The 23,040-nt window shown below is 45.3% G+C and overlaps 1 protein-coding gene across 3 annotated transcripts in view; it reads left to right on the top strand.

Annotated features, from left to right (window-relative positions):
* The window catches only part of LOC101938535 (zinc finger protein 501-like), a 59,820-nt gene that overhangs the window by 7,960 nt on the left and 28,820 nt on the right, over nucleotides 1–23,040 (top strand). For all 3 annotated transcript variants that reach the window (XM_065569942.1, XM_065569940.1, XM_065569941.1), the window contains 2 exons: nucleotides 11,992–12,074; nucleotides 20,040–20,166. In XM_065569942.1, the coding sequence (XP_065426014.1) occupies nucleotides 11,992–12,074; nucleotides 20,040–20,166 (210 nt within the window). The remainder of the gene's footprint in view (nucleotides 1–11,991; nucleotides 12,075–20,039; nucleotides 20,167–23,040) is intronic.

Raw genomic sequence — 23,040 nt, 5'->3', positions numbered from 1 at the left:
GCATGGTTACCTGTGCTGATGAGCTCTGCGTGGTCACCTGTGCTCTCCATGCTGGGCAAACAGGAAATGAAATTCAAAAGTTCACGGGACTTTTCCTGTCTACCTGGCCAGTACATCCGAGTTTAGATTGCTGTCCAGAGCGGTCACAATGGTGCACTGTGGGATAGCTCCCGGAGGCGAATAGCATCAAATAGTGGCCACATTAACCCTAATTCAAAAGTCGATTTTGGCGCTACTCCCCTCATCGGGGAGGAGTACAGAAATCGATTTTAAGAGCCCTTTATGTCAAAGTAACTGGCTTCATTGTGCGGATGGGTGCAGGGTTAATTCGATTTAACGCTGCTAAATTCGACCTAAACTCATAGTGTAGACCAGGCCTAACAGGTAATGATCAAGTCTCCTGCCATCCATCTCCACCCTCTATCAAACAGAGGCTAGGGACACCATTCCTTACCCATCCTGGCTAATAGCCATTTATGGACTTAACCTCCATGAATTTATCAAGTTCTCTTTTAAACCCTGTTATAGTCCTACCCTTCACAACCTCTTCAAGCAAGGAGATCCACAGGTTGACTGTGCACTGTGTGAAAAATAACTTCCCTTTATTTGTTTTAAATCTGCTGCCCATTATTTTCATTTGGTGGCCCCTAGTTCTTATATTATGGGAACCAGTAAATAACTTTTCCTTATTCACTTTCTCTACACCACTCATGATTTTATATAGCTCTATCACAAGGGTCGGCTACGTTTGGCACGTGGCTCGCCAGGGTAAGCACCCTAGCAGGCCTGACCAGTTTATTTACCTGCTGATGTGGCAGGTTCGGCCAATTGCGGCCCCCACTCGCCGCGGTTTGCTGTCCCGGGCCAATGGGGGCATTGAGAAGCGGTGCGGGCGAGGGATGTGCTGGCCGTGGCTTCCCAACACCCCCATTGGCCCGGGACGGCGAACCGTGGCCAGTGGGGACCGCGATCGGCCGAACCTGCCACGTCAGTAGGTAAATAAACTGGCCCGGCCCGCTAGGGTGCTTACCCCGGCGAGCCGCGTGCCAAACATTGCTGACCCCTGCTCTATCATATCCCCCCTTAGTCTCCTCTTTCCCAAGCTGAAAAGTCCTAGCCTCTTTAATCTCTCCTCATATGGAACCCATTCCAAACCCCTAATCATTTTAGTTGTCCTTCTCTGAATCTTTTCTAATGCCAGTATATCTTTTCTGAGATGAGGAGACCACATCTGTATACGGTATTCAAGATGTGGGTGTACCATGGATTTATATAAGGGCAATAAGATATTCTCTGACTTATTCTTCATCCCTTTTTTAATGATTCCTACCATCCTTTTTGCTTTTTTGACTTCCACTGCGCACTCCATGGACGTCTTCAGAGATGACTCCAAGATCTCTTTTCTGATTAGTTCTAGCTTAATTAGCCCCCATCATATTGTATGTATAGTTTGGGTTATTATTTCCAATGTGCATTACTTTACATTTATCCACATTAAATTTCATTTGCCATTTTGTTGCCCAATCATTTAGTTTTGTGAGATCTTTTTGACGTTCCTCACAGTCTGCTTTGGTCTTAACTATCTTGAGTAGTTTAGTATTGTTTGCAAACTTTGCCACCTCACTGTTTACCCCTTTCTCCAGATTATTTATGAATAAGTTGAATAGGATTGGTCCTAGGACTGACCCTTGGGGAACACAACTAGTTACCCCTCTCCATTCTGAAAATTTACCATTTATTCCTATCCTTTGGTCCCTGTCTTTTAACCAGTTCTCAATCCATGAAAGGATCTTCCCTCTTATCGCATTACAACTTAATTTACATAAGAGCCGTTGGTGAGGGACCTTGTCAAAGACTTTCTGGAAATCTAAATACACTATGTCCATTGGATCCCCCTTGTCCACATGTTTGTTGACACCTTCAAAGAACTCTTATAGACAAGTAAGGCATGATTTCCATTTACAGAAACCATGTTGACTTTTGCCCAACCATTTATGTTCTTCTATGTGTCTGACAATTTTATTCTTTACTATTGTTTTAACTAATTTGCCCCATACTGACATTAGACTTACCGGTCTGTAATTGCTGGGAGCACGTATAGAGCCCTTTACGTTATATTAGCTATCTTCCAGTTATTTGTTACAGAAGCTGATTCCAAGGGCAGGTTACAAACCATAGTTAATAGTTCCCCAATTTCACATTTGAGTTATTTCAGAACATTTGGGTGAATGCCATCTGGTCCCGGTGACTTGTTACTGTTAAGTTTATCAATTAATTCCAAAACCTCCTCTAATGACACTTCAATCTGTGACAATTCCTCAGATTTGTCACCTACACAGAACGGCTCAGGTTTGGGAATCTCCCTAACATCCTCAGCCATGAAGACTGAAGCAAAGAATTAATTTAGTGTCTCCGCAATGACTTTATCATCTTTAAGGGCTCCTTTTTTATCTTGATCATCCAGGAGCCCCACTGATGTATTTAACACAACATTTTGTTATTACCTTTTGAGTTTTTGGTTAGTTGTTTTTCAAACTTCTTTTTGGCTTTTCTTATTACATTTTTACACTTTATTTGGCAGTGTTTATGCTCCTTTCTACTTCACTAGGATTTGACTTCCACTTTTTAAAAGATGCCTTTTTATCTCTCACTGCTTCTTTTACATGGCTGTCAAGTCACAGTGGCTCTTTTTTATTCCTTTTAGTGTGTTTTTTAATTTGGGGTATAGGTTTAAGTTGGGCCTCTATTATGGGGTCTTTGAAAAGTGTCCATGCAGCTTGCAGAGATTTCACTCTAGTCACTGTACTTTTTAATTTCTGTTTAACTAACCTCCTCATTTTTGCATAGTTCCCCTTTCTGAAATTAAATGCCAGTGTTGGGCTGCTGAGGTGTTCTTCCCACCACAGGAATGTTGAATGTTACTATATTATGGTCACTATTTCCCAGTGGTCCTGTTATAGTTACCTCTTGGACCGGATCCTGCGCTCCACTCAGGACTAAACAGAGAATTGCCTCTCCCCTTGTGGGTTACTGTACCAGCTGCTCCAAGAGAGGGATTTTTAATTGGTTCTAAAAGAAATTACATCACCCATCTTGTTTCTCCAAGAGATCTCAAAGTGGCAGGAGACATAAACAGGAAGACAGGGCTCAGGACTCTAAACCAACAATTTTGAAGCCGCTAGAAGAAACTACATTTCCCATCTGTCCATGGGTGTGTTTGTGTCCTATATGAGGGACCATCCCATTCCTCTCACAGCAGCAAGGGGAGACTGCAGCCAGCCCCAGATGGTCCTTTCCCAGCCTGGGATATGTGTTGTGAGGAAATTTGTGTGGGGTGAGTGCACAGGCTGGGTCCCCAGACAGCTAGATCCATCTTCAGACTGGAAAGCCCAGGCAACTCCAGCACAGCATGGGGACTGTGGGCAGGGGTAGCAGTTCTGGAGCTGGGCCTCTGCCCCCTATAGGTCCATTGGCAGATGGCTCTGGCAGCATCAAGTTGGTCCATCACTGCAGGGGAAGGTTGGGGTAGTGTCTGAGGTTGGGGTGAGGATTGTGTGTGTGGGGCCGATGCCCAAGAATGGGGGATGGAATTCACCTCCCCACCCCTCTGCAGAGCCCAGCAACTAGGGATTTATCCAGTGAAGTGAATTTCACTCTGGGTGACTTTGAGCCAGCCATGGAAAGATCCTTGTGCCTTCGGTTCCACACTGGCCAAAGGAGTTTACTAGTACTCCCTCCCGAGACTCCCAGGGGCAGCCAGGGATAATTAGTGGGTTATGGGAATTAGAAAATGAAAATTAATTAAGAACGATGATATTTGTGTGTTTATTATTAAATCCCCAGACACCCACCAATCCCTGTCCTTCTTCCGATGAGCTATAAATATCGAAGGGACTCAGCTACTGATCCTGCAGTGAGTTCCTGCCCCTCCCGCCTCTCTCTAGCAGCACTTTTAAGAACAGGCCAGGGAAACATGGAAATACTTTGAACCAAATTCCAGAAGCTGCTGAGCATGCACAAGTTAAAATGAAACCAAGGTTCCATCTCTTCAAGCCCCTAGTGCAAAATTATAGACAGATTCCCAGAAATCTGAAACGGCCACTACATAACTGACAGAATCTTATTTATCTATTGACTTCTGGGAATTACCAATAAAAGAAACAACCCAGTGAAGGCGATTCCCTGACAGAAAGATCTCATGTGTCTTAACAAATGGTATAATCTAATCTAGAACTTTATACACTAAAATGCCTTATTCGTAGCCCCATGGCGATTGGCTGGTGTCACTACAGGGCAGAATTAAGGTTGGGTGCCTTAGCTGTGAACTTCCATCTCCTAGCATACTGTGATTGCTGTTAAGTGGGTTTGGCAAAATTCATTTTGTCTATTTCTTTTTTTATTTCAATCGATATCAATATTTATTTTAAGCTCTTTTCTCAATGTTTACAATTTCAATGTTCAGAGCTGTGGGAAGTTATGGGGGTTGTCAGACAACAATTATTCAATTACAGTAAATGTTGAGATTCCCAAAGCCAAATTTTTTTAACTGTTCAAACAGAAATTGTCAATGTCACACACAAAATAAACAGTGTAAATATCCTTAAATCAAACTCGGCTTTCTCCAGAAACATTTCTGTATATTACCTATATAAATATTTTTTCATCTCTGTGTGTGTGTACAGTGAAATCAACATTACAGCAATTTATTAAAAACAATCCAATCCTTGAAAGCTGGAGTAATAGAAATGGGATGAAAATTAATAGTCCAAAATTATGCACTTAGGGACTAATGATAAGAATTTTTGCAATAACCTGGGTACTTATCAGTTGGAAGTGACAGAGGAGGAAAAAGACCTAGGTGTATTGGTTGATCACGGGATAATTATGAGCTGCCAATGTGATGCGGCCATGAAATAGGTTAATGCAGTCTTAGAATGCATGAGGCGAGGTATTTCCAGTAGACACAGGGAAGGGTTAGTACTGTAATACAAAGCACTGATGAGACCTCATCTGAAATACTGTGGGCCATTCTGGTCTCCCATGTTTAAGAAGGATGAATTCAAACTGGAACAGGAGCAGAGAAGGGCTACTAGGATGATCCGAGGTATGGAAAATCTGCCATATTAGAGGAGACTCAAAGAGCTTGGCTTGTTTAGCCTAACCAAAAGAAGGCTGAGGGGAGATATGATCGCTCTCTATAAATACATCAGAAGGGTAAATACCAGGGAAGGAGAGGAGTTATTTAGGTTAAGCACCAATCTTGGCACTAGAACAAATGGATATTGGCCATCAACAAGTTCTGGATTGACGTTAGGCGAAGGTTTCTAACTATCAGAGTGAAGTTTTGGAACAGCCTCCCAAGGGAAGCAGTGGGGACAAAAAAACTAATTGGCTTCAAGACTGAGCTCGATACCTTCATGGAGGAGATGGTATGATGGGACTGCCTACAGTGGCATGTAGCCCATCTGCAACTGCTAGCAGCAAATATCTCCAAAGGCTGGTGATGGGAAACTAGATGGGGAGGGCTCTGAGTTACTACAGAGAATTCTTTCCCAGGTGTCTGGCTGTTGGGTCTTGCCCACGTGCTCAGGGTCTAATTGATTGCCATATTTGGAGATAACCAGGTTAGTTCAATCAGGGAGGGTGAGATGCTCTGCCAGCAGTTAAGGTGTGAACACCAAGGGAGGAGAAACTGCTTCTGTAGTTGGATAGCCATTCACAGTGTTTGTTTAATCCTGATCTGATGGTATCAAATTTGCAAATGAACTGGAGCTCAGCAGCTTCTCTTTGGAGTCTGGTCCTGAAGTTTTTTTGCTGTAAGATGGCTACCTTTACATCTGCTATTGTGTGGCCAGGGAGGTTGAAGTGTTCTCCTACAGGTTTTTCCAGGTCAGCCATAAAAATGTTGGCATATTGTGGGGCCATGCGGGTGTCCATGGCGGTGCCACTGGTCTGGAGGTATATATTGTCACCAAATTTGAAATAATTGTGCGTGAGGATAAAGTCACAGAGCTCAGCAACAAGCTGTGCTGTGTCATCATCAGGGATACTGTTCCTGACAGCTTGTATTCCATCTGTGTGTGGGATGTTTGTGTAGAGAGCCTCCAACATTTTTATGGCAGTTCAAATCAACAGAGCCAGACGTGTACCCAGAAGCCTCCTGCTACAAGACAGGCCCAAAAAAGAAATCAACAGAACTCCCCTGGTCATCACCTAGACCTGGTCTACACTACGACTTTAAATCGGATTTAGCAGCGTTAATTCGAATTAACCCTTCACCCGTCCACACAACGACGCAATTTAATTCGAAATAAAGGGCTCATTAAATCGATTTCTGTACTCCACCCCAACGAGTGGAGTAGCGCCAAAATCGATTTTAGTATTTCGAATTAGGGTTAGTGTGGCCACAATGCGATGGTATTGGCCTCCGGGAGCTATCCCACAGTGCACCATTCTGACCGCTCTGGACAGCAATCTGAACTCGGATGCACTGGCCAGGTAGGCAGGAAAAGCCCCGGGAACATTTGAATTTCATTTCCTGTTTGCCAAGTGTGGAGAGCACAGGTGACCACAGATTGCTCATCAGCACAGGTAACCATGCAGTCCGAGAATCAAAAAAGAGCACCAGCATGGACTATACGGGAGGTACTGGATCTGATCACTATATGGGGAGAGGATTCTGTGCTAGCAGAACTACGTTCCAAAAGACGAAATGCCTAAACATTTGAAAAAATCTGCAAGGGCATGATGGAGAGAGGCCACAATAGGGACTCATATCAGTGCCGTGTGAAAGTTAAGAAGCTCAGACAAGCCTACCAGAAAACCAAAGAAGCAAATGGAAGGTCGGGGGCAGAGCCGCAGACATGCCGCTTCTACACTGAGCTGCATGCAATTCTAGGGGGGCCCGCCACCACTACACCACTTCTGACTGTGGATTCCGAGGAGGGGGTTATCTCAGCCATGGATCTTTCTCTCAACCTGACTGAAGTACCCTCCCAAGGCGTTATCCCAGACAATGAGGCCATAGAAGGGACCTCTGGTGAGTGTACCTTTGTAAATATAAAACATGGTTTAAATGCAAGCATGTTTTAATGATTAATTTGCCCTGAGGACTTGGGATGCATTTGCGGCCAGTACAGCTACTGGAAAAGTCTGTTAACGTGTCTGGGGATGGAGCAGAAATCCTCCAGGGACATCTCCATGAAGCTCTCCTGGAGGTACTCCAAAAACCTTTGCAGAAGGTTTCTGGGCAGTGCAGCCTTATTCCGGTCTGCCATGGTAGGACAGTTGACCACGCCATGCTAGTAGCAAGTAATCTGGTATTGTTGCATGACAAAGCCTGGCAGCATATGGTCCCGGTGTTTGCTGGCATTCCAGCAACATCTGTTCTTTAAATCGCTGTGTTATCCTCAGGAGAGTGATATCGTTCATGGTAACCTAGTAGAAATATGGGAATTTAATTAAGGGGACAGAGGTGGCCATTCCTACTGGGCTGTTTGCCTGTGGCTGAAAAGAAATCCTTCCCTGTAGTTAGCCAAGTTGGCGGGGGAGGGTGGATCATTGGCGCTGAGCTTTTTGCATTTGGCTAGCAGGATCTTCCCTGTTACCAGCCACTCGGTGGGGGGAGGGGTAAAGCGATCATCCCAGAGAATTGGATGCAGGGGTTTAGTTTGGTTTCTAATGCTGCACGTTAACAGGAAAACCGCAGCACTCTTTTAGGAAGGCTGCAGAAGCCAAAAGACAATGGCTTACCATGGCCACATGCAAGCCGAATTCTGTTGCCTGGACCTGCGTCTGTGATCTCTAACATCAAAGCCGCAGACACTCAATATTAAGATGGAAAATGCGACCTTGTACTGAAATTACATGTGCTATGTAATGTGAATAGTGTTGTTCACCGTGAAAGAGTATAAGCACTGTTCTATAAAATGCTTCTTAAATACTTCTCTCCCTTTTTTCCCTCCCTCCCACAGCTGCAAATTTTTCAAGCCTCCCTCCTCCGTCCCGAAGGCTATCTCAGATAAGGCGGCGAAAAAAAAGGACGCGAGATGAAATGTTCTCTGAAATCATGGAATCGACCCGCAATGAAAGAGCTCATCTGAATGAGTGGAAGGACATGATATCAAAGTACAGGAAAGATGCCAGTGACCGTGAGGCCATGAGGGACGCTCGAGATGAGAGGTGGCAGGCTGCAATGCTTGGGCTGCTGCGTGATCAAACGGACATGCTCCAGCGTCTGGAGCTTCATCAACGGCAGCAGGATCACAGACTGCCGCTGCAGCCGCTGTATAACCTCCCTCCCCCCTCACATGTTCCATAGCCTACTCACCCAGACGTGTAAGAACACGGGGAAGGAGGCTCCATGCAGCTGCCCACTCCACCCCAGTGGACAGCCCAAGCAAAAGCTGTCATTATTTTGAACTTTTTTAATGGCCTTTTCTTTCCCTCCTATCCTCCTCCCAGACCCCACCCGGGCTATCTTGTCAGTTCTCTTCCTAGGTTTATAAACAATTAATAAAGCATACATGATTTTTAAATGATAGTGACTTTATTTCCTTTGAAAGCAAGCTATGATCGAAGGGGGGAGGGTGATTTGCTTACAGGGAATGAGTCAATCAAGGGGGTGGGTTTTCATCAAGGAGAAACAAACAGAACTTTCACACCATAGCCTGGCCAGTCACGAAACTGGTTTTCAAAGCTTCTCTGATGTGCAGCGCTTCCTGGTGTGCTCTTCTAATCGCCCTGGTGTCTGGCTGCATGTAATCAGTGGCTAGGCGATTTGCCTCAGCCTCCCACCCCGCCATAAAGATCTCCACCTTACTCTCACAGAGATTGTGGAGCACACAGCAAGCAGCAATAACAATGGGAATATTGTTTTGGCTGAGGTCTGAGAGAGTCAGTAACGTGCGCCAGCGACCCTTTAAACATCCAAATGCACATTCTACCACCATTCTGCACTTGCTCAGCCTATAGTTGAACAGGTCCTGACTACTGTCCAGGTTGCCTGTGTATGGCTTCCTGAGCCATGGCATTAAGGGGTAGGCTGGGTTCCCAAGGATAACTATTGGCATTTCAACATCCCCAACGGTTATTTTCTGGTCCGGGAAGAAAGTCCCTTCCTCCAGCTTTTGAAACAGACCTAAGTTCCTGAAGACGCGAGCATCATGTACCTTTCCCGGCCATCCCACATTGATGTTAGTGAAACGTCCCTTGTGATCCACCAGGGCTTGCAGCAGCATCGAGAAGTACCCTTTTCAGTTTATGTACTCGGTGGCTTGGTGCGCCGGTGCCAAGGTAGGGATATGGGTTCCGTCTATCGCCCCACCACAGTTAGGGAATCCCATTGCACCAAAGCCATCCACTGTGACCTGCACATTTCCTAGAGTCACTACCCTTGATATCAGCAGGTCTTTGATTGTGTTGGCTACTTGGATCACAGCAGCCCCCACAGTAGATTTGCCCACTCCAAATTGATTCCCGACTGACCGGTAGCTGTCTGGCGTTGCAAGCTTCCACAGGGCTATCGCCACTCGCTTCTCAACTGTGAGGGCTGCTCTCATCCTGGTATTCTGGTGCTTCAGGGCAGGGGAAAGCAAGTCAGAAAGTTCCATGAAAGTGCCCTTACGCATGCGAAAGTTTCACAGCCATTGGGAATCGTCCCACACCTGCAACACGATGCGGTCCCACCAGTCTGTGCTTGTTTCCCAGGCCCAGAATCGGCATTCCACGGCATGAACGTGCCCCAGTAACACCATGATTTGCACATTGCTGGGCCCGTACTTTGTGAGAGGTCTATGTCCATGTCAATTTCTTCATCACTCTCATCTCCGCTCTGCAATCGCCTATTCACCTGGTTTTGCTTTGGAATGTTCTGGCTCTGCATATACTCCAGGACAATGCGCGTGGTGTTCATAGTGCTCATAATTGCCGCGCTGATCTGAGCGGGCTCCATGATCCCAGTGCTATGGCATCTGGGCTGAAAAAAGGCGCGAAACTATTGTCTGACAGAGGGAGGGGGGGCGAGTGATGACATGGCTTACAGGGAATTAAAATCAAGAAAGGTGGCTGTGCATCAGGGAGAAACACAAACAACTGTCACACAGAATGGCCCCCCCAAAGATTGAACTCAAAACCCTGGGTTTAACAGGCCGTTGATTTCATGGAGGGAAGGGGACGCAAATGAATACAGAACAAATCTGGTCCATCTATCTTTTACATCTTAGGCTGGCATCAGACGGTGCAGCATGACTGATAGCCATCGGCATCTTCTGGGTGCTTAGCAGAAGATGCTGCATTACGATTGCTAGCCATCATCGTAAAGACGGTGCAATAGGACTGCCGGCAGGACTGAGTCTCCAGAAGACAAAACATGTCTGCCCAGCCGCCTCTAACTGAACTCACTGAGGAGTACGACAATGATGGATACCAATCGTAATACACCATCTGCTGCCAAAAGGCAAGGAGCTGCTGCTGTATAGCAATGCAGTCCCACATCTGCCGGCACCCAGATGACATATGGTGATTGTGAGCTGAGCTGAGCTGGCTCCATGCTTGCCGTGGTATGTTGCCTGCACAGGTAATCCAGGAAAAAAGGCGCAAAATGATTGTCTGCCATTACTCTCATGGGGGGGGCGGGGGGAGGCCTGATGACATGTACCCAGAACCCCCTGCTACACTGTTTTTGCCTCATCAGGCATTGGGATCTCAACCCAGAATTCCAATGGGCGGCGGAGACTGCGGGAACTGTGGGATAGCTACCCACAGTGCAACGCTCCAGAAGTTGACGCTAGCCTTGGTACTGTGGACGCAGTCTGCCGACTTACTGCAGTTAGAGCATTTTATGTGGGGACACACACAATTGACTGTATAAAAATGATTTTTATAAAACCGGCTTCCATTAATTCAACCTAATTTCATAGTGTAGACATACCCTCAGTATTATCTAGACCATCCCTGACAGGTGTTTGTCCAGCCTGCTCTTAAAAATCCCCAATGATGGAGATTCCACAGTCTCCCGTAGGTAATTTATTCCTGTGCTTAAACACTCTGACAATTAGGATGTTTTTCCTAATGCTCCAGGGCAACCAAATGCCCTTGCTGCAATTTAAGCCCATTGCTTCTTGTCTTATCCCCAGAGGTTAAGAAGAACAAATTTTCTCCCTCCTCCTTGTAACAACCTTTTATGTATTTGAAATCTGTGATCATGTCTCATCTCAGTCTTCTCTTCTCCAGACTAAACAAACCCATTTTTTTTCAATCTTCCCTCATAGGTCATGTTTTCTAGACCTTTAATCATTTTTGTTGCTCTTCTCTGGACTTTGTCCAATTTGTCCGCATCTTTCCTGAAATGTGGCACCCAGAACTGGACACGGTACTCCAGTTCAGGCCTAACCAGCGAGGAGAAGAGCGGAAGAATTACTTCTTTTGTCTTGCTTACAATACTCCCCGTAATACATCCCAGAATGATATTTGCTTGGTTTTGCAACAGTGTTACACTGTTGACTTATATTTAGCTTGTGATCCACTATGACCCCCAGATCCTTTGCCGAAGTACTCCTTCCAGGCAGTCATTTCCCATTTTGTATGTCTGCAACTGATTGTTCCTTCTTAAGTGGAGTACTTCGCATTTGGTCCTTATTGAATTTCATCCTATTTACTTCAGACCATTTCTCTAGTTTGTCCAGATCATTTTGAATTTTAATCCTATCCTCCAAAGCACTTGCAACCCCTCCCAGCTTGGTATCATCCGTAAACTTGATAAGTGTAACAGAGAGACTGTTACTGGGAGAGTTTCACCATGTCTCAGAGGGTACACCTTGGTGGGAGGGAGCTAGGCCTGTACTGGAATACGGTCACTCTGTGCTTCACAGTGTAGCAGAACCTAGAATGTCCATTAGCAGGGAAAAATCTTGGTGGTGGGGGGGAATCAGCTTGTGGAATGGACAAAAACCCCATCTGAATGCTCTCACATTGCCCTTCTCTCTCTGGCAGGCTACAGAGTAATGTCCACGTTTCTCTCCACATCATCCCATCCTCCCACGGGGAAGGAAATGGCTGCAATGGAGCTGGCTCAGGTAAGGGATTATCAGGGAGCTGGTGGTGGGTTGTGCTTGGATGGAGAGGAGCAATAAATGCAAAGGAGGGTGGGAGATACTAGAGGTGGTGGGAGGCAGAAAATATCTAGGGTGGAGAAAGGGAGGGGACAGGATGTGACAAACCTGCTGAGATTTGTGTAATCTAGGGTGTGATGGGTTGTCACCCCTGAGGTGCATTGTGAGGGGCTTCTGGGAACTGCTGTGCCATCTAAACATCAAGCTGGGCTGGCCCTTCTCACACTGCTTTGCTGGAGATTCAGCCAGCCTCTACAGGCCCTGTTATCACCCAAAACGACAGCAGGTGGCTCCATACACCCAACTAAGCTTCCTGAGTGCTTTACCTAAGCCACTCAAGGACAGAGAGAAGATGACAGCCAATTTCCCAGCTCCCCAACCTTGCACACCTGCTGTAGTATGAATCCAGAATTATACCATCTTATAGTGCACACTGATACGTATAATGTAAGCTCATTAATATAGTTCGCCTTCCCCTCAATATGGGAAAGATATCCATAACAAGCTTGTGCTAACCAAGCTGAGATTTTCCCCAGACACTTCACCCAAAATATACTGGTTAAAATAAAACATGAAACAAGTTTATTAACTACAGAAAGATAGATTTTAAGTGATTATAAGTGATAGCAAACAGATCAAAGCAGATTACTTAGCAAATAACTAAAATCTCAAACTAAGCCTTAAATACTAGCTGGATAGAATTTGAATTAGCAATTTCTCACTGTGATTGATGATACAAGCAGTCCACCAAGTTTCCATACACAAGCCAGAAATCCCTTTACCCTGGGACCAGCATTTCCCCCAGTTTAGTCTTTGTTCCTCAGTTGTTTCCAGGAGTTCTCTTGTGTGGGGAATGAGGCCAAGAGATGATGTCACACCCCACCTTATGGAGCTTTTCCATATGGCAAGAACCCTTTGTTCCAAAGTCAGTTCCCAGTCCAGTTTGTGGGAAAATACAGGTACCAAAATGGATTTCAGTGTCATGTGGTCTGGTCACATGCCCTAGCATGCCCTGCTGAGTCATAGTAGCCATGACTCACAGGCTGGCTGAAACATTTACAGAAAGGCTAAGCTCTTCCACGGTCCATTGTCTTTGTTGATGAGCCATCAGCACTGTCTGGCTTCTTCATTGTTGTACCTGAAAGGCTAGTTGTGGGTGTTACCCAGAGTACGCACATTTGAAATGCAGATACATAGTCAATATCTATAACTTCAGATACAAACATGAAACATGCACACAGATACGATAATCATATTCAGCAAATCATAACTCTTCCAATGCCACCATACATGATGCATCTTGCACAAAATGCATCATAATTATGTCCTAATCATATTATAATCATACCACTATGCTGAATATGGGGTGTAGTGTCAGATATGGCCTAATTTCAAGGCACAGGAGTTGGGAATGGAACTTCCCCTTTTTGTGGAACAGGAAATAAACCTCCAGCCAGGACTGGGAAATCTTCGCAGACTTCCAGTGCTGTAGCCTGAATCTACTGACACTTCATTAGTTATGATCACCCCCAATCTTTGTGGCAACTGCAAACTTTATCAGTGATGATTTTATATTCTCTTCTAGGTCCTTGATAAGAATGTTAAATAGTACAGGGCCAAGAACCAATCCTTGTGGGAACCGGCTAGAAATAAATCCACTCGACCATGGTTCCCCGTTTACAATCACCGTTTTTAATCTATTTAAAGTATTCAATGTTTATTTTGTATCATTCTAGCTTTCTAGTCAAAATATTGTTCTTAATCAAGTCATATGCCTTACAGAAGTCTAGGTATATTACATGAATACCAACCAAACTTTTGATCTCATCCAATAAGGATATCCAGTTAGTTTGATAGGATCTATTTTTTCTAAACCTTTGTTAGTGGGCACTAATTATATTAACATAAGAACATAAGAATGGCCATACTGGGTCACACCAAAGGTCCATCCAGCCCAGTATCCTGTCTGCCGACAGTGGCCAATGCCAGGTGCCCCAGAGGGAAGTGGCTGGTGAGTCTTGCCCAAATGCTCAGGGTTTAGCTGATCGCCATATTTGGGATTGGGAAGGAATTTTCCTCCAGGGCAGATTGGCAGAGGCCCTGTTTTTTTTTTGCTTTCCTCTGCAGCGTGAGACACGGGTCACTTGCTGGAGGATTCTCTGCACCTTGAAGTCTTTAAGACATGATTTGAGGACTTCAAGAGCTCAGACATAGGTTAGAGGTTTATTACAGAAGTGGGTGGGTGAGATTCTGTGGCCTGCGTTGTGCAGGAGGTCAGACTAGATGATCATAATGGTCCCTTCTGACCTTAAAGTCTATGAGAGGGATTGAACCTAACAGGTACTGAGCAAGTGATCTCTCTCCTGCCATCCATCTCCACCATCTGACAAACAGAGGCTAGAGTCACCATTCCTAACCCATCCTGGCTAATAGCCATTAATGGACTTACCCTCCATGAATTTATCTAGTTGTCTTTTAAACCCTTTTATAGTCTTAGCCTTCACAACCTCCTCAGGCAAGGAGTTCCACATGTTAACTGTGCACTGTGTGAAGAAGAAATTCCTTTTATTTGTTTTAAACCTGCTGCCCATTAATTTCATTTGGTGGCCCCTATTGTTATATTGTGGGACCAAGTAAATAACTTTTCCTTATTCACTTTCTCCACACTACTCATGATTTTACATACCTCTATCATATCTAAATATCCCCCCTTAGTCTCTTTTCCAAATTGAAAAATCCTAGTCTCTTTAATCTCTCCTCATATGGGACCTGTTCCAAACCCCTAATCATTTTAGTTGCCCTTCTCTGAACCTTTTCTAATGCCAGTATATCTTTTTTGAGATGAGGAGACCACATCTGTACGCAGTATGCAGTTATTACCCTCCATTAATTCTTTATTAATGAAATCCAGTATCGGCTGCTACGTTATCTTGTCCAGTATCGATGTCAGACTGACACTTTTGTAATTAGCTGGATCATCTCTTTTACACTTTTTAAATATTGGCACAGCATTAGCTTTATTCTAGTCTTCTGGAATTTCCCCAGTATTCCAAGTCCTAATTAAAATCAACATTAACAGTCCACCACACTCCACCAACAAGTCTTTTAAGGACATGTCTACACTATGAAATTAGGTTGATTTTTATAGAAGTCAATTTTTAGGAAGTGATTTTATACAGTCGATTGTGTGTGTCCCCACTAAGCACATTAAGTCGGCGGAGTGCATCCTCAATAGCCGTGGCTAGCATCGACTCGCAGAGCAGTGCACTGTGGGTAGCTATCCCACAGTTCCCACAGTTTCTGCTGCCCATTGGAATTCAGGGTTAAGCTCTCAATGCCTGATGGGGCAAAACCATTGTTGTGGGTTGTTTTGGGTACATGTCATCAGTCTCCCCTCCCCCCCTTCCGTGAAAGCAACGGCAGGCAATCATTTTGTGCCTTTTTTCCTGGGTTACCCATGCAGATGCCATAGCACTGCAAGCATGGAGCACGCTCAGCTCACCGCTGCTGTTGTGAGCATTGTAAACACCTCGCGCATTATCCTGCAGTATGTGCAGAACCAGGCTAGGAGTCGTCATCAGGAGGATGATAGTGAGAAGGACATGGACACAGACTTCCCTGAAAGCATGGGATGTGGCAGTTGTGACATCATGGTGGCAATGGGGCAGGTTTATACTGTGGAACACTGATTCTGGGCATGGCAAACAAGCACAGACTGGTGGGACCACATAGTGTTGCAGGTATGGGATGATTCCCAGTTGCTGCAAAACATTTGCATGCGTAAGGCCACTTTCATGGACCTTTGTGACTTGCTTTCCCCTACCCTGAAGTGCCAGAATATCAAGATGAGAGCTGCCCTGACATTTGAGAAGTGAGTGGCGATAGCCCTGTGGAAGCTTGCAATGCCTGACTGCTACCCGTCAGTCGGGAATCAATTTGGAGTGGGCAAATCTACTGTGGGGGCTGCTGTGATCCAAGTAGCCAACACAATCACTAATCTTCAGCTATCAAAGGTAGTGACTCTGGGAAATGTGCAGGTCATAGTGGATGGCTTTGGTGCAATGGGATTCCCTAACTGTGGTGGGGCGATAGACGGAAAGCATATCCCTATCTTGGCACCAGAACACCTTGGCAACCAGTATGTAAACTGCAAGGGGTACTTCTCAATGGTGCTACAAGCAATGGTGGATCACAAGGGACATTTCACCAACATCAACGCTCGCATTTTCAGGAACTCCAGGGTGTTTAAACAGCTGCAGGAAGGGACTTACTTCCCAGATCAGAAAATTACTGTTGGGGATGTTGAAATCCCAATAGTTATCCTTGGAGACCCAGCCTACCCCTTGCTCCCATGGCTCATGAAGCCATACACAGGCAGCTTGGACACTAGTAAGGAGCATTTAAACTATAGGCTGAGCAAGTGCACAATGGTGGTAGAATGTGCATTTGGATGTTTAAAAGCTCCTTGGTGCTGTTTGTTAACTAGGTTAGACCTCAGTGAAACCAATATTCCCATTGTTATTGCTACTTGCTGTGTGCTCCATAATATCTGTGAGAGTAAGGGGGAGATGTTTATGTCAAGGTGGGAGGTTAAGGCAAATCACCTAGCAGCCGATTTTGAGCAGACAGACACCAGGGTGATTAGAAGAGCACAGCAGGGCACGCTGCACATCAGAGAAGCTTTGAATACCAGTTTCATGTCTGGCCAGGGTACGGTGTGACAGTTGTTTGTGTTTCTCCTTGATGAAAACCCACCCCCTTTGTTGATTCTAATTCCCTGTAACCCAACCATCCTGTCCCCTTTGATCACAGCTGGCAAAGGAAATAAAGTCACTATTGTTTTAAAACCATGCATTCTTTATTAATTGATTAAGAAAAAAGGGAGATAACTGACAAGGTAGCCTGAGTGGGTTGGGGGAGGAGGGAAGGACAAGGCCACATTGCTTATTGTAGTCACACTAGAAATCAAAGCTTATTGAATGACAGCCTTCTGTTGCTTGGGTCATCCTCTGGAGTGGAATGGCTGGGTGCCTGGAGCCTCCCCCCGGCGTTCCTGGGTGTCTGGGTGAGGAGGATATGGAACTTGGGGAGGAGGGCAGGCGGTTATACAGGGGATGCAGCAGTAGTCTGTGCTCTTCCTGCCTTTCCTGCAGCTCCACCAGACGCATGAGCATGTCCATTTGCTTCCCCATTAGCCTTACCATCGCATCCTGCCTCTTCTCATCACAATCACTTAATGCTTTCCTGGACTCTGCCACTGTATCCCCCATGCATTCAGCTGTGCCCTATCAGTGCGGGAGGACTGCATGAGCTCAGAAAACATGTCATCGTGAGCATTATTTTCCCTTCTAATCTGCGATAACTTCTGGGACGGAGATAATAGGGGAAGTGTAGAAACATTTGCACCTATGGGGGGGGGGAGGGAAAGTAGAATTTAAGAAGATACACTTCTGAGAACAAAAGGGAGACTCTTTCACAGTGAATCAAGCAATTCACAGCAGACAGCACGTGTGCTTTAGGTACAAGGTGGCATTTTGCCTTTTATATTGAGTGCCTGCCGGTATGGTGTGAGACATCACACACGGCTGGGCAACAGAATTCGGTTTGCAGGCAGCCATGGTAAGCCAAAGGGTACACGGGGTTGGCTTCTTCCGCCTTCATAACATGTTGGAATGGTTTCAAACTGCGATGCCCTCCTTTCCCATACCAAGCAATGCCTGTTGGGTTGGCCATTTAAAAGGAGGGGCTGTGGTTTTCGGGTGGATGTGCAGCACAATCCTTCCCCCACCCACTGCATAGCAATTCTCTGGGATGATCCCTTCACCTCTCCCCCCACTGCGTGGCTATTATCAGGGATGACCACTTTTAGCCTGCCAAACAGAAACAGCTCAGCATGAATGGCCTCCTCTGACTGTTCCCTTAAAAAAATTCCCCTATTTCAGCCAAGTGACCATGAATGATATCACACTCCTGAGGCTAACACAGAGAGATAAAGACTGATATTGCTTGAATACGACCAAAATCCAGAACCATTCGCTGCCATGCTTTATGCTGCAATGATTCCAGACCACTTGCTACTGGCTTGGTGTGATAAAGTGTCCTACCATGGAGGACAGAATAAGGCAGCCCTCCCCAGAAACCTTCTGCAAAGGGTTTCAGAGTACCTCCAGGAGAGCTTCATGGAGATGTCCCTGGAGGATTCCCGCTCCATCCCCAGTCCCGCTAACAGACTTTTCCAGTAGCTGTACTGGCCATGAATGCATCCCAAGTCTTCATGGCAAATCAAACATTAAACACAATTGCTTTTAAACCCTGTAGTGTATTTACAAAGGTGCACACGCCAGGGGTGCCTTCTCTGGCTTCAGGGTCTGGAAACCTGCCTTGGGAGGGTATTGGTTCTAGGGTGATGAAAAGTTCCTGGCTGCCGGGGAAAATGGATTCTCCACTTGCCTGCTGTGCATTCTCCTCCTCCTCCTCCTCTTCCTCATCCACAAAATCCTCTTCCCTGTTGCGTGAGACTCTCCCCTTGCAGGTGTCCACTGACAGTGGTGGGGTACTGGTAGGGTCCCCCCTGGAATTTCATGCAGCTCATCATAGTAGCAGCATGTATGGGGCTCTGACCCAGAGCGACCGTTTGCCTCCTTTGTCTTTTGATAGGCTTGCCTGAGATGGTTAATTTTCACATGGCACTGCTGTGTGTCCCTGGTGTAGCCTCTGTCCAACATCCCCTGTGAAATTTTGGCATATATATTGACATTCCTTCTTTTTGATCGGAGTTCTGCCTGCACAGATTCTTTTCTCCATACAGCAATCAGATCGAGTGGCTTCCATTCGGTCCATGCTGGAGTTCGTTTGCGATTCTGGGACTGCATGGTCACCTATGCTGCTGAGCTCGCCACGCTGACCAAACAGGAAATAAAATGCAAAAGTTCCCAGGGCTTTTCCTGTGTACCTGACTAGTGCATCGGAGTTGAAAGTGCTGTCCAGAGCAGTCACATTGGAGCACTCTGGGATAGCTATCGGAGGCCAATACCGTCGAATTGTGTCTATACTAACCCAAATTTGACCCAGCAAGGTCAATTTTAGCGCTAATCCCCTAGCCGGGGAGGAGTACATGAGTTGTTTTAAAAGCCCTTTAAGTTGACAGAACGGGGTTGGTTGTGTAAACGCATTGAGTATAAAATCGACCTACCACGGCTAAATTTGACCTAACCTCATAGTGTAGACCAGGGCTTAAACTCTTAGATACAAGTTATCTGGACCTGCTAATTTAAACATGTCTAAGTTTAATAACTGTTGTTTAACGTCCTCATAAATTCTTATTGGAATGGAAAGAGTGTCGTTGTCAACATCTTAGGATATGTGTTACATCATCTGTTTTTCCCCAAATCTAGGAGAGAAATATTTATTGAACACTTTTACCTCTTCTGCATTATTTTTGATACTTCTGCCATTTCCATCTAGTAATTTACCACTATCATTGCTAAGATTAATTTTCTACTTCCTTCTTATTTTCATTGATTGGTTATTGATTTCTGATAGCTTCCCCTACCAATTTTCTACAATTCTGACCTTCTAACTTATATTCTTTACTATTGACTTCCCCTTTCTTCCATATATTTCATTTGGAGAGTGTTGGGATTCCTACCAGGGAGCCACCAACAGGGTCCAGAGATAGCCCTATATCCTATATGAAGCTTTGGCTAGTAAGTATGTGATAAATGTGAGGACCCTGCCTCCATCTGTCAGCTGGGAGACAAAGGTTCTCTCTTTCTACCCTCTGATGCCTCCTGGCTGCTCTAAGCAAGGTTGGGGTGGGACTCTGTTAACATGTGCCTCCCAGAGCTTCCCCCCGGTGCTGCTGTTCTGTGAATAGTGGGGTTTTGACTGGGGCAGCAGGTACTGAGTGTTGGACTCTTGCTCTTTCAGAGACTGGTGACTTTCGAGGAGGTGGCTGTGTATTTCACCAGGGAAGAGGGGGCTCTCCTGGATGCCACTCAAAGAGCCCTCTACAGGGATGTCATGCAGGAGAACTATGAGATGGTGGTCTTGCTGGGTAAGGAGTCCTGTCCCCTGGATTATTAGTAGCTGTGGGGTCTCTGAAGAACCTGAGTAGTAATAACTTTATAACTTTATTCACCATACAAGTTTCTTTGCCCCCTCCTTTTTTGCCTTATCTCCCACCCACTAGAATCATTTTTGGACATGTGCCTTTTTGGTGCCGTCAGTCATTTTAAAATTGCATTTAATGTCTCCTTATTGGAGACATTAATAACTACATTAATAACTAGATCTTTCATGCCTTTTCTTCACTGAAGAGGAAAATATGCTGCCTGTAGAATTCTAAATTAAGTAAATAGTGTGACTTATGCATGGCTTGTGTGACAGTCAGATGAGCTCCTCTTTTAATAGGAGAGCATATAATGTTGCCATTCAGGACCTCATGGGTGAACGGAGAACAGAGCCATGGGAGGGGAGGAGAAGGGGGGAGTACCTAATTCTGAGGTGCCAGGAGATGGGGAGCGCATGTGCAGGATTAGAGGTAAGAAACAGCAGGGAGGGATGAGGTCATGAGAGATGAGGAGGGAATACAAGAAGCTCCCAAGGTGCCGGGAGGTAGTGACGACTGAGAGTAGTGGGAAGAAGGGGTGGAGAATATGGAGGAAGGGCACCCAGGAAGTGGGCTAGGTGGGTCAGTGGGAGGGAGGAGAGGTTTGGGGATCTAGAGCTGAGGGGGATCCCAGACCTTTAATCCTGAATCCCTACCCAAGCCTTGTTGCTTTAGAGCCTACACTCCAGTTTTATTTCTGTTCAGTTTCACTTCATTATACATTTTCCCCAAAATATTATTATTTTAACTCTTGACCTCCCTCTCCCACTCATTACCCCCCTCCCCATATAACTTCCCCATCTCTGTGCACAGTGACCCTGGCCACCGATCCTGAGTCCTTTCTGCATTCCTCCTTCCCATAGCAGGGCCACTACCCAGGCACAAATGGGCATTTTGTTGATGATGTCATAGGGTGGTAGTGTAGCCTGTATAATTTTTACACCTATAAGATTACGTATTGGGGTACAGCTTGCCCCAATAGTTCATGGCTACTCGAAGTTAATTGAGGAGATGAAATTTGGTGAAACACACAGAAACTTGATTTAATACAGACAGTTCTAATTGAAACCATAGGCAAGGATCAATACATGTAATGATTAGACTAAGATAAGTATAGTAAAGAGTGTCTTGCACTGTGTATGCTTACAAGTTATGGACACCGTTGGAAACAAAGATTAAGGGGCAAGATAGACCATCAGAAGGGAGGTCCTGCTTCAGGTCACAGTCTCGGGGACCCGACAAAATGAAAAAATGGTAACTAGGAGAGGTATTTTATCCACTTCCTTATGGTAATAGGATGGCTCTATACCATATCTGCTACTTTACTCTGATTACAGTAATGTCAATAGCTGCCCCAACCCACGTGTGGCCTTTGGGAAGTCCATAATTAAGCATTAAGCATTAATACTCATGATTTACGTCACTTATTTATTAATAATTCCAATGTATGAATACGGTCCAACTGCTGAGATACTGCATAGCAACCTAATTGTTAAAGCCCCCAAAACTTACTTTTTTTAGAATCCTGTGCTGTATTGCACTTGTTTATGGTTCCTCGTTAGTCTCTTAAAATGAGGGTTCAAAATATCTGACCTGGGATTCTCTCCTTAGGCCTATTTAGGTAAATCCCAGACTTCAGCATAACTACTCCCACAGAGCCTCAACCTAATATAAGCCCCTTAACTGTAGCAAGCTTAATAACTCATTTATTTAGGTTCACCTCCTTGCCCCACCATGCATGTTCCAAGCTAATAAACAATATTCTGGTAATGTCATTTTACCTCTAGTGAGTATAAAATTGCCCACAACACATGAGACTAGGTCATAGATCATAAAATCAGGTCAGTATCAAGAGGAGTGAGAGTTTGGAGAGAGTCTTGTCTTACCTCTCCCTGTCTGCAGCAGCCACAAGCTGTGTTCCCTCCAGGCTCCTTTGATCTTTGAGCCTGTCCCTGCTGAGCTCGTGTGGCCCAGGTCTTGTTTCTTACATTCTCCTTTTCTGGAAGAATTAGAGGCTGTTGCTCCTGAATTTTAGTGTTTAATTCCCCAACCATCTCCACACACTGGGGGAGTTTAATTAATTAATTAATTAAGGACTGGCTGGAACCAACCTACATCAATGGAATACCCGACAGAGACAAGGGAATAATTGTCAACTGTCCATGGGAGGATCCCTGCTTGGCTGAGCAAAGCATACGTGGACTCATTATGTTTTTGGGACCAGGAAGAACTGGGCTCGCAGACGCAGGAAGCTCTACTGGAGCAAAGACAAATGGACAGGCACAGTGAAAAGAAAAGAAAATGTTTTCTACAGCAGCTTCTCCGCGCTAATTTAAGGACTTTCCAATGCTGTGTTTTGGTTCACTAATAAACCCTGCTATGTTTTAAAAGTCTTCCCAGTGTCACAGCAAAAACTTGCTGAGGTGCATTGAAGCATGGATGAGGAACAGTCTCTGAACAGCAGTGTCGTTCAGCTGGACCTGCTGGCAGAGCTCACAGGTTGAAATAGGAGGGTTGAAGCCAGAGGCTCAGTCTCAGGTGTTGAAGCTACATGGCCTATCCTTGTGGAAGAGTGGGATCCCTTGGGGGTCTAGTGCACTCAAGGGGCACCTCCCAAGGACTGTTTAAAAACCAGGGCATTGCACAGATCCTATGGATCCATGACAGTGTGCCAGTGCGCCTTATGGGGAAAAGATATAAAACAAGCAAAGGATCTAAATGTGTATTTACCATCGCCCCCTCATCAGTCCTTGTGGGAATCCCTGATCAGTTCCAAAGCGTATTAAAACCTTCCCTAAGGGGTTACCTCTTGGTTACCAG

Source organism: Chrysemys picta, chromosome 16, assembly GCF_011386835.1.
Source record: "Chrysemys picta bellii isolate R12L10 chromosome 16, ASM1138683v2, whole genome shotgun sequence".
NCBI classification, from domain to species: domain Eukaryota; kingdom Metazoa; phylum Chordata; order Testudines; family Emydidae; genus Chrysemys; species Chrysemys picta.
The sequence above is the reverse complement of the archived record's forward strand: the minus strand, read 5'-3'. Positions and strand labels throughout refer to the sequence as shown.